Source organism: Coffea eugenioides, chromosome 3, assembly GCF_003713205.1.
Source record: "Coffea eugenioides isolate CCC68of chromosome 3, Ceug_1.0, whole genome shotgun sequence".
Lineage (NCBI taxonomy): Eukaryota > Viridiplantae > Streptophyta > Magnoliopsida > Gentianales > Rubiaceae > Coffea > Coffea eugenioides.
The window spans coordinates 39,726,984-39,738,330 of NC_040037.1; the positions used below are offsets into that span (position 1 = coordinate 39,726,984).

At 37.5% G+C, this 11,347-nt stretch overlaps 2 protein-coding genes across 2 annotated transcripts; one reads left to right on the forward strand and one right to left on the reverse strand.

The window, feature by feature from the left end:
• Positions 1-6,261: 6,261 nt before the first annotated feature.
• Positions 6,262-8,806, forward strand: LOC113764931 (large ribosomal RNA subunit accumulation protein YCED homolog 1, chloroplastic). The gene is made up of 3 exons (XM_027308977.1): positions 6,262-6,354; positions 6,502-7,204; positions 8,207-8,806. The coding sequence occupies exons 2-3, from the start codon at positions 6,621-6,623 to the stop codon at positions 8,604-8,606; spliced, it is 984 nt and encodes a 327-aa protein (XP_027164778.1). The 5' UTR covers positions 6,262-6,354; positions 6,502-6,620; the 3' UTR covers positions 8,607-8,806.
• Positions 8,807-9,478: 672 nt separating this feature from the next.
• On the reverse strand, positions 9,479-10,603 carry LOC113766585 (putative F-box protein At5g52610). The gene has a single exon (XM_027310759.1). It carries the CDS (start codon positions 10,601-10,603, stop codon positions 9,479-9,481), a length of 1,125 nt encoding a protein of 374 aa, XP_027166560.1.
• Between the last annotated feature and the right edge of the window lie 744 nt (positions 10,604-11,347).

Genomic DNA, 11,347 nt, shown 5'->3' on the forward strand with positions numbered 1-11,347 from the left:
ATGAAGAGTACAGTAGAAAGCAGGATGACTCCGAGTCGGAGTCTGATGAGGAGTGGCCGGAAGTGAAGTGGGAGGCAGAATACGACGAGAATGAGCATGTTTACCAAGGCCATGGGAGGGAATATGGCGGTCGAGTCAAGCCGGATGGTGAAACTGAGGAGGAAGAGGAGAAAAAAAAGGCTCCAGAGGAGTCTGCCTACAATAGTTACTGGGGGAATCAGCAAACTACGTACTATGGGAATTGGGAGGATCATCATCAGCATGGACATGTTAGATTTAGTCAAATAAAATCCCATTCCATTTGGGATTCTTTGCTTTAGAATAGGTCTTTCGGTTTAGGAGTTAGTTAGCAGGAGACTCCTTATTTATTGTATTTTCTGTTTGTTTTGTACGGCTATATATAGCCTAAATATTTCTCATTCAATAGACAGAGAATTCCTTCCACCTTCTTTCTTTCCTCTGCAAAACTCTTTCCTGTTAACCTTACATCTGGTATCAGAGCCTCGCAAGAGGCTCAGTACGTAGAAGCAGCAGTCTTCTAAGGGAGTGTAGGCAACGAAAATGGCAACAGAGAGTGCCTTTATTCAACCAGCAGTACCGAGGTTCGATGGTCACTACGATCATTGGGCAATGCTCATGGAAAATTTTCTTCGATCAAAGGAGTACTGGAATGTGGTAGAAAATGGAATTTTTGCAGCAGCAAAGGGTGTGACTTTAATTGAGGCACAAAAGAAAATTTGTGAAGAGCAGACGTTGAAGGATCTCAAAGCTAAGAACTACCTGTTTCAGGCGTTAGATCGTTCCATTTTGGAGACTATCGTCAACAAAGATACGTCAAAGAGTATTTGGGACTCTATGAAGCAGAAATATCAAGGAACAACGCGAGTAAAGCGTGCTCATCTACAGGCATTGCGAAAGGAGTATGAAATTGCTCACATGAAGGAAGGAGAATCTGTGAATGAGTACATTGCTCGTGTTCTTGTCATCACCAACAAGATGAAAGCCAATGGTGAAGAATTGAAAGATGTTGCTGTTGTGGAAAAGATTCTGAGGTCAATGACACCTAAGTTCAATTATGTCGTCTGTTCAATTGAAGAATCTAATGATACAAGTATTTTGTCAATTGATGAGCTGCAAAGCAGTTTGCTCGTGCACGAACAACGCATGAATAACACTATACATGAAGAACATGCACTGAAGGTGACCCATGGAAACCAATATGCAGGACAAGGAAGAGGACGTGGGAGCTTTGGAGGCAGAGGCCGTGGAAGAAACAGACAAAGCTTTGACAAAGCAACTGTGGAGTGTTATGCTTGTCACAAGCTTGGTCATTTCCAGTGGGAATGCAAGAAAGGAGTGGCAAATTTTGCAGAGAGTCAAGTGGAGAGTGAAGAACACATGCTGCTGATGGCTTATGTTGAAGGAAAGAAGCAACACAAAACAGACATGTGGTTTCTTGACTCTGGATGCAGCAATCACATGAGTGGAAAAAGAGAATACTTTTCAGATTTGGATGAAAAATTCACAGATTCAGTGAAGCTGGGAAATAATTCAAGCATGGTGGTAAATGGGAAGGGCAACATCAGGTTGGAGATTGATGGAGTTGTTAGCATCATCTCAGGAGTTTTTTATGTTCCGGAATTGAAGAATAATCTGCTGAGTCTGGGACAATTGCAAGAGAAAGGGCTGAGCCTTTTATTCCAACAAGGGCAATGCAAAATATATCATCCTGACAAAGGTTTGATCATGAAAGCTAATATGTCTGCAAATCGAATGTTCATCTTGCATGCCATCTCCTTGCCTATAGTACCCACTTGTTTTAACACAGTCACAGAAGATGTAGCGCAGCTGTGGCATTGCAGGTTTGGGCATTTAAGCTTCAGAGGCTTACAAATTTTGCAGCAAAAACAAATGGTGGAAGGTCTGCCATTACTTAAGCCACCCTCGAAGCTGTGCAAAGATTGTCTTGTGGGGAAGCAACATCGAGATTCATTTCCAATGAAAAGTTCTTGGAGAGCATCTCAGATTCTGCAGCTAGTTCATGCCGACATTTGCGGACCAATTAAGCCAGCCTCGAATAGCAAGAAAAGGTACTTGATTACCTTTATTGATGATTTTAGTCGAAAAACATGGGTGTATTTTTTGACAGAAAAATCAGAAGCTTTTAACATCTTTAAGAGCTTCAAGATACATGTTGAGAAAGCAACAGATATGTCTCTAAAAATGTTGCGTACGGATCGTGGTGGAGAGTTTACATCTCGAGAATTCAACAACTTCTGCAAGGAACATGGAGTGCAAAGACAATTGACAGCTGCATATTCACCACAACAAAATGGCGTTGCAGAACGGAAGAATCGGACTATCATGAATCTGGTTCGTAGCATGCTATCTGGAAAGAAAGTGCCTAAAACTTTCTGGCCAGAAGCAGTAAATTGGGCTGTGCACGTTTTAAATCGTAGTCCAACCCTGGCTGTAAAAGACAAAACACCAGAAGAAGCCTGGAGCGGAATCAAGCCGTCAGTTCAACATTTCAGAATTTTTGGTTGTGTCTCCTATGCTCACGTGCCTGACAGCTCAAGAACTAAACTGGATGAGAAAAGCTTGAAATGTGTTTTACTGGGAGTTAGCGAGGAATCAAAGACGTACAGGCTCTACGATCCTATCTCACAAAGGATTGTGGTGAGCAGAGATGTAGTTTTTGAAGAATGTGAAGAATGGGAATGGGATAAGCAACATGACTCAGCTGTTACTTGGGAGCTGGAATGGGAAGATGATGAACAGGCGGTGACTGAAGAATCTCTTGTAGAAGAAGATGTTGCTAACACACGGTCAGAAGAGTCTCTTACCACTAATCAAGAAACCCCTCCAGATCCCGTGGAAGGGAGGAGTAGGAAGCAACCAACTTGGTTGAAAGACTATGTTTCAGGTGAAGGTTTGTCTGATGAAGAGGCAGCATTTTTTGCCTCATATACAGCGGCTGCCGATCCACTTAATTATGAAGAAGCAGTGAAGAATGAAAAATGGAGAAATGCCATGGATGCCGAGATTGCAGCCATTGAGAAAAATGGCACATGGGAACTAATCGATCGACCAAAAGGAGTCAAAATAGTTGGAGTCAAGTGGGTTTACAAAACGAAACTTAATGAGAAGGGAGAAGTCGACAAGTTTAAGGCGAGGCTGGTTGTAAAAGGATATGCACAGCAATATGGTATAGATTACACAGAAGTGTTTGCTCCAGTGGCCCGTATGGAGACTGTTCGTTTGGTGATCGCTCTAGCAGCACAAAAAGGGTGGGCTATCCATCAATTAGATGTGAAGTCTGCTTTTTTACATGGAGAACTAGTTGAAGATGTTTTTGTTGAGCAGCCGTGTGGTTACATTCAAGAGGGAAAGGAGGAAAAGGTGTACAAGCTGAAGAAAGCTCTGTATGGGCTTAAACAGGCTCCGCGTGCTTGGTACAACCGTATTGAAACATACTTCATGAAGGAAGGTTTTCAAAAATGTGATTATGAGCATACCCTTTTTGTTAAACGAAACATGGAGGGCAGCATGCTTATTGTAAGTATATATGTTGACGATCTTCTTTTCACAGGAAATGATGAGTTGATGTTCACTGAGTTTAAGAACTCGATGAAGAATGAGTTTGATATGACTGATCTTGGTAAAATGAAATATTTTTTGGGTCTCGAAGTCTTGCAGAAATCAGGTGGAATTTTTATCGGTCAAAGAAAGTATGCTCAGGAGGTGTTGCAACGTTTTGAAATGAATCAAAGCAAATCTGTTCAAACTCCCATGGTTCCTGGTTTCAAGCTTTGCAAGGATGAAGAAGGAATTAAGGTGGACAAGACTCACTTCAAACAACTGGTAGGCTGTCTTATGTATCTGACTGCGACTCGTCCAGATGTGATGTTTGCAGTAAGTCTTTTGAGTAGATATATGGAGAATCCTACTCAGCTTCATTTACAACTGGCAAAGAGAGTGTTGAGATATTTGCAAGGAACAACTGAGTATGGAATTTTCTATAAGAAGGGAGGAAATGATGATCTTATAGCATACACTGATAGTGATTATGCGGGTGACTTGGATGATAGAAGAAGTACATCAGGCTATGTTTTTCTCTTTGGTTCTGGAGCTGTATCATGGTCTTCTAAGAAACAACCTATTGTGAGTCTGTCTACCACCGAAGCTGAGTTTATTGCTGCTACTGCTTGTGCTTGTCAAGCAATTTGGTTAAAAAGAGTGCTCAAAACGCTGGATCAGACTCAACAAGAGAAAAATACTATCCATTGTGACAATAGCTCTGCAATCGAGCTCTCAAGAAACCCAGTTATGCATGGTCGTAGCAAGCATATAGATGTTCGTTTCCATTTCCTTCGAGAACTTGCACAGACAGGTATGATAGAATTAGTTCATTGCAATACTTTGGAACAAATAGCTGATGTGATGACAAAGCCTCTTAAGTTGGATGCTTTTCTGAAGCTGCGTACTATGCTTGGAGTTTGTGCAGAGAGCAGTATAAACTAAATTCTTTCAGCATTTAGTTTAAGGGAGGAATTGTTAGATTTAGTCAAATAAAATCCCATTCCATTTGGGATTCTTTGCTTTAGAATAGGTCTTTCGGTTTAGGAGTTAGTTAGCAGGAGACTCCTTATTTATTGTATTTTCTGTTTGTTTTGTACGGCTATATATAGCCTAAATATTTCTCATTCAATAGACAGAGAATTCCTTCCACCTTCTTTCTTTCCTCTGCAAAACTCTTTCCTGTTAACCTTACAGGACAAACACAGTACTCTTCTTATAGTCAGTGGGAAGAAAACTTTGCTCATGAATATAATCAGCACATGAGGATTGGCTCGCCAGAGAATTCTGATTATGAGTATTGATGAAACAAAAGTTAATGTTTTCCTCTGATTCCATGTTTTAGTTTTGCTAATTTTGGCGCTGCAAAGTTATCAGTTTGTATTTTATTTTCCCAACTAAAATTCCTTTTGAATCTAAACGCCTAAATTTGCTTCTACGTGTAGTGATATTATTTTTTTTTTCCAACAAACGGCAATAGTGTAGTGATATTATTGACTATGCAAATAAGGAATGAAAATTCGGTGATTGAGGGTTCTACTATGAGTTTTGAGGAGCAAAAGAGTCTTTCAAACAAACTTTTGGCTTAAAAGATTTGCAATTGATACCAAGAATAATCAACTAAATTACTCAAATATCTCATTTTTAACTATAAAGGTTGCAAAATTATATAAAATACAAAAAAAAAAGAACTTTAGGGTGTTTCATAAAATATGAAATTTGAATCTATTAAGTTATTCAATTATTAAATATTAAAACAAATACATTTGAATGTATATTACATTCACTGATAAGTAAATAGTTTATCACTTATTTTTTGAAACAAGTTTTGCCTAGAAAATTCAGTGCGAAATAATTAATTCAGATATTTAATTTTTGGTTATCAAACGCATCTTAACATATTAAAATTTGAATCCATTAAATTTAAATGCTGAATTGGATTATCAAATAGAACCTTAATAACCCTTTTGGTCAAACCAATGAGTTCTTGCGTGCTTTTATGCTTGGCCTATAAAGGAAGAATGGGGGACTTTGAAATAGATAAATAAAAAATAAAAGAAAGTAACATGCTAGAGATACCTTGTAACAAAATGTTCCAATTTCTTTTTGCTTGTGCAATGTACACCCTCTCAATCTATAAGACTCATACACCAATAAAAAAAATCAACCTTTTCGATAAATTAAAATGCTTACTTCATTCAATTGGAAAAAGCATAATATAATAGATTAAAGAAAATTAATTACCCGATACTAGAAATTTAAAGGACTATTAATTCTTCTTGTTCAACTGCATATTTGTTACTTTTTCATAGAATTTCAGCCTACATTCGTTGGTTGCCACTAAATAAACTCAAACAACTTTTAGTAATTATCAAATGTTTTATTTCAGCTCAAATCAAATTCTCCCTTTTTCTTCTTCCTCTTATAATATTCGAAATTTCTTGAATCGAACAAAAAAAGTCAACTCGATAAAAGCAACAAATTACAAATTTCTAGTTTCTTAACGAATTTACCATATTCTTGAACAGAAAAGAAATAATATTAGAACAAAAAAAAGCCATAATATAACTAATATTCCATCCGAGTAAACTCGTTTGCGTTCCTTACATTATTCGCTTGTACGATATGCTTCATGTATTGTACATATGCTGCATTTAAACCACTGGATAACTATTTCTTCTGGCAATGAGGATAACCTCTGCCTTTTCCCCTGAAGCACCAGCAAACTTATCGTAGCTCAACAAGAAAAGGAGGTGCTACAAAATTTCAGAACTGGTGGGCTACTTTTTTTTTTTTGTTTCTTCACTGGTTGGAAATTACTAGCAAGTAATGAAATTTGGTTCCTTATTTTCACTTTTCTATCTCATATTCATTTTTTCCGATTCTTCATTTTTTCTTGTATATAAATTGTTGTTCTTGCAGATGCTACCGGGGACTTGACACTTCCAAATAATACCCTCTATTCCATGAAGATTTATAGGTTCTCCTTTGGTCCTGCTGTTTTCTAAATTTTGTTTTGTGGATACCAAGTGTTCGACGAAATGCCTATTTATTCGTCATACTCTGTGGTGTCATCGAACGTCATCCCACTTCAATTCTGTAACCTGAAAATCCAAAATGTGTCTGTTTTACATCCATCCCTCGAATTTTTTCCTCGTAAATGTTCAACTTATCTGGCTTCGGGCTGCAACAAAAAGCCAAGAATCATTTTACAAAGTGGGCGGCTGAGAGCTGGGAGCAGCAAGAATAGTAGTAATGTGGTTGCTGAGGAAAGTGCAGTGGCAAGGGGTTTCGAGTGGGATGATGGTCAAGTAGAAGAGCTTGGAGAAATGGTGGAAGATGAGGAGGAGGGACCATTACCATGGGAAGGCGCAGTAATTTATAAGAGGAGCGCTTCAATATCCCATATAGAATACTGCACTACTTTGGAAAGGCTAGGACTAGGAAAGGTTTCATCTGGGGTTTCGAAAACTCAGGCTTCTGAATTGGGATTAAGGGTCACGAAAGCTGTGAAAGATTATCCTGATGGAACCCCTGTTCTCATTTCAATGGATGTGATGAAGAAGAAGCAGAAGTTGAGGCTGGATGGGATTGTTAGAACTGTGTTTGCTCTTGACTGTAACAGGTAATTGATTTTGATTCTGCTTTATTAACATGCTTTTATTAAATTTACATGTTTCCTGACTTATTTGTTGTAGTTTCGATCATCTATCTAGGTAAAAAAGTTAATTCTTTTCCTGAACTAAAATGTTGCGTGATTTTTAAGGTTTCTATAAGTGGTTTTGCTGTTCTCAGATATGTGTTATTGGTTAAAAATTGGTTTAGCTGCGTAGTTGTACTTGTTTCATGATTCGATGCAATTACATTTATTCATGCATAAGGAGAAGTTGTTTACTTGTTATGGTTGAGAACCTCTTACCTATATCTCTTTTCCTCAATTTATAAGGGGTATTGGCATAATAATTTGAGTTAAAGATCATAACTTTTAGTGATATTAAAAGCATTTGCGGCTGTAATGTGTTATTAAATATCTCTTGATGAACATATCACTGTTACATGTCTTTCTCTACACACATAGAAGATGATTGATCCCGCCATTGTAAATATCATGCTAAGAAGAATTTCCCAAAACATAGTGTGCTCATCCAATTTTTTTCTGTCTCTGTCTGTCTGTCTGTCTGTCTGTCTGTCTCTCTGTATTATATGTTGCGGCAGAAGTATTCAGATTAAAAACCTGATCTTGTAGGAGGAAATGGCACGCAGTTTCTGCAAAAGATGGTTAGGTGGAAGGCAGAGCATAAATAACTTAATAACTAAAACAGATCTTAGATGAATCAAAAGTATGTGGCTGCCCCATCAGTTCTCTAGGGGTGACAAGAAGCCTTGATGAGACTGTTAATAAGGACTGTAGTCAAGTTACTTTAGCTTCCTTGGGATATTCGTGTATTTATCCTGGCCACTTGATGAGAAAATGCTTGTAAATTGTCTGTAGAATTTGCTTATCATTTGCCATTATGTAGATACGTTACCCTAGCCATTTGATGGGAGAATGTCATTAAAAATTGCCTGTAAATGCTAATTATCATCTCGTTTGCCAATTGCTAAGTTGTATGTCTTGTGCGTGTAGGTGTGGTGAATCAGCTGCTAAGAGTGTTTTTTCCAATTTCTCACTTGTACTAAGTGAGGAACCCTTTGAAGAACCAGAAACAATGGATATGGGTGTAATTTATGGGGAAGAGAAGTTTAGGTCATTTGATAATGATGGACTGGAAGACGAAGATAATGATATTGATGATCAGCTGCATTTTCCTCCAGAAGATAAAGAAATTGACATTTCGAAGCCTATAAGAGATATATTGCATGTAGAAATCACCATTGATGCAATTTGTGACCCAAAATGTAAAGGCATATGCCTCAGATGTGGTACGAATCTTAATATAGGTAGCTGCAAATGCAGGACGCAGGATACAGCTGAAAAACATTACGGTCCCCTTGGAAATTTGAGGAAACAAATGCAGCAGAGCTAAGACCTTTTATTTCTATGTCAAATTACATGATATTGTTGTTAAGTACTCAAATTGATCGGTCCTCATCTTTCCATAACTGTGATGAGATAAATGTAGAGATTTTGCTTTTCTTGCTTGTGCGGCGTGATGAGATAAATGTAGAGATTTTACCTTGGCTGTTGCTATCCTCTAATAAATGAGATTACCTGAGTGTTCATGGATGGTTGTCTTATGCATTTGGCAGAATCATGTTTCATTCATTTCTTTAAAAATGTTCATTAAGCATTCAATATTGGCAACTCTCATAAAATGGTTTGTGCAAAAAACCTGATATGGAAAAGATATACAAAAGAAGGTAGAAGAAAATCAACATCTTTCCTGCGCAAAATGTTGGAAATTGTGTTTGTGAATGATTTAAACAAACTAACCAAAGATTAAAGATCAAGATACTGCAGCATGGTGCAAAGTGATTTTATGAATTAATTGTGCCACGCGTGCTTCACTATTAACCGAAAGGTAATCATCCATGATCAAAGGTTAAATATGAAATCGATTGAAATAAGGTCCTACCATACCCTATCTATTGGGCCAAAATCTTTGAGGAACACTTCGCATTACCAAGGAACACAAATTGGGTACTTTGGATCCAGCACTAGACGGGAATAGGCCAGATGCGGGATTGCGAAGTAACTTGTTTCCTACAACGGAAACACACCACAAATGATGATGAAATTAAAGTTTGTAGCAGCAAAATTCAAAATTAAAGTTTATAGCTACCAAATTAACTACACAAAATACTGCACTGAGTAGAAGGAAACTAAAAGACTAAGAACTAATAAAGGATGGTAACAAGGAACGATTTACTATTCTCCTCTTTATTTTCTGCATTTGTTTTATGCTGTTCCTTGGCTTGAAAATTCCAGTGGAAAAATGTTTTCTACATGATTGCTCACAGTAGCACTTGCATCATAGGAAAGGAGATTACCAGCTGCTATGCTAGGCATCCCAGGACAAGAAATATTGCTGGTCCTTAAATTTTCTGTTTCCAGATTGTAAAATACTAACTGCAACATGTCATGGTACCCCAATTTTGTAGTCATCAAGATTTCACTAGTTTTGTGCGTTGTCCCTATGACTTCAAGTCTGGAAACTGGAATTCTTGGCAATTTGATTACATTCTTGGCCCAATTTTTATCCTCCTTGTTGAATATCCATAGCTTCAACAAATTATGACAAAATGGTTTTCTGTATACGATGGCAAGATCATCTCCAATCCGTGTCACTTGACGAATTCTTTTAGTCCTTTTGGGAGGAAAAACCATCCCAAACTTCTCCTCCCCAACATGAAAATATTGTATAGCTCTTTCACCATCTACGAACAATTCATCTTTCCAATAAATACATCCATCCACACAAATTGTCCCCTTCTTGAATTTCTCCAGTAGTGGTTTGTTGCCCATCGTCCTCCACAAATTCGTTCCAATTGTAAGAATCCTCCACTTAACTTGCCTGCCGAAATCCAAAGTGCAGAGCACTTTATATTCCTTCCTATGAGGATCAAATCCCAGAAACATTGATGGATAACGGAATTGTAGTGGACGCTGATAAGGAAGCGTTACCTTTTCCCCGGTGGTAATATTCAGCATCTTAAGTTGATAATCTTTCCGGTCGAAGAAACAGATGAGACCATTGACAATATCTGTGCATGGTGAAGATTGCTGGAAGTTATGAGTAGGGAGTCCAGCTGTGAAGGCGGCTTCAAGATTTGTAGGGAAGATTGATCGGATCGTTGAAAAGTTTTTTCTAAGATAGAATATAAGATAGGAGGCATCAGGCCGAGTTTGTGAGACTTTGTAGTGCAAATTAGCAAGGAAGGGGCTGGAAATTAGGGTTTTCCAAGACTTACAAACGCACTTGAGTCGCATAAGAGGCTTTGCTGGAATTCTTTTGAATATGTTCAAGAGAATATCATCCGGGAGTTGAAGCTCCAAATCCCCTCTTCTCTTCCTCTTTCCCATGATCAAAGTAATTGGATCTGAGTTTGTTGTTGTTATGTTTCGCTCTTCTGTCTTTTTTTTATTAGTGTAAGGTTTTGGGGGGGGGGGGGGGGGAGAGTCTCTCTTGTTATTTCTGAGTGATCAGGAAAAAAGTTGAAGAGGTAGTGAAGAATTCTTCTTAGGGTACGTAATTAACAAGGGAAATTAGAGAAAAAAATATAGAAGAGACGGTTAGGTAAGAGCTGGTACAAAAGGGGATTAAAAAGGGAACTTCTTCGTTCATTGGAAGAGATCACGAGAAAATATTGGGGAGAATTATAGTTTCGGTTTCCAATATTTGCCATGTGTGTCCAATTGGTCTCTAGTGTATCTGTCAAAATAAATTTAGTCCCCAAAGTTTGTGAGTTTAGGCAAATTTGAGACAATTAATAGAAATTGAACAATGACTAACGGTGAACATTGAATTGCCGTTAGTCAACAATTTTAACTTTGAATTTTGGTCATCGATGTTTGGATTTTGAATAATTATTTTTTCCTAAATTTTAAATTATTATATTAAGGGTTTTAGCATGATTTGAGTTGCAAATTAAATAGGTAATAAGAATTCTAATTAAACTTCTCCTCTTACATTTATTTCACTTATTCATGCCAAATATATCTGATATGTTTCATTTTTCTGCAGTTAGTCTTAAATTTGGTATAATTTATGTGTATAATTATTTCTCACTATTAATAAATAATTGATATTGTGTTTTTAGTATTTTT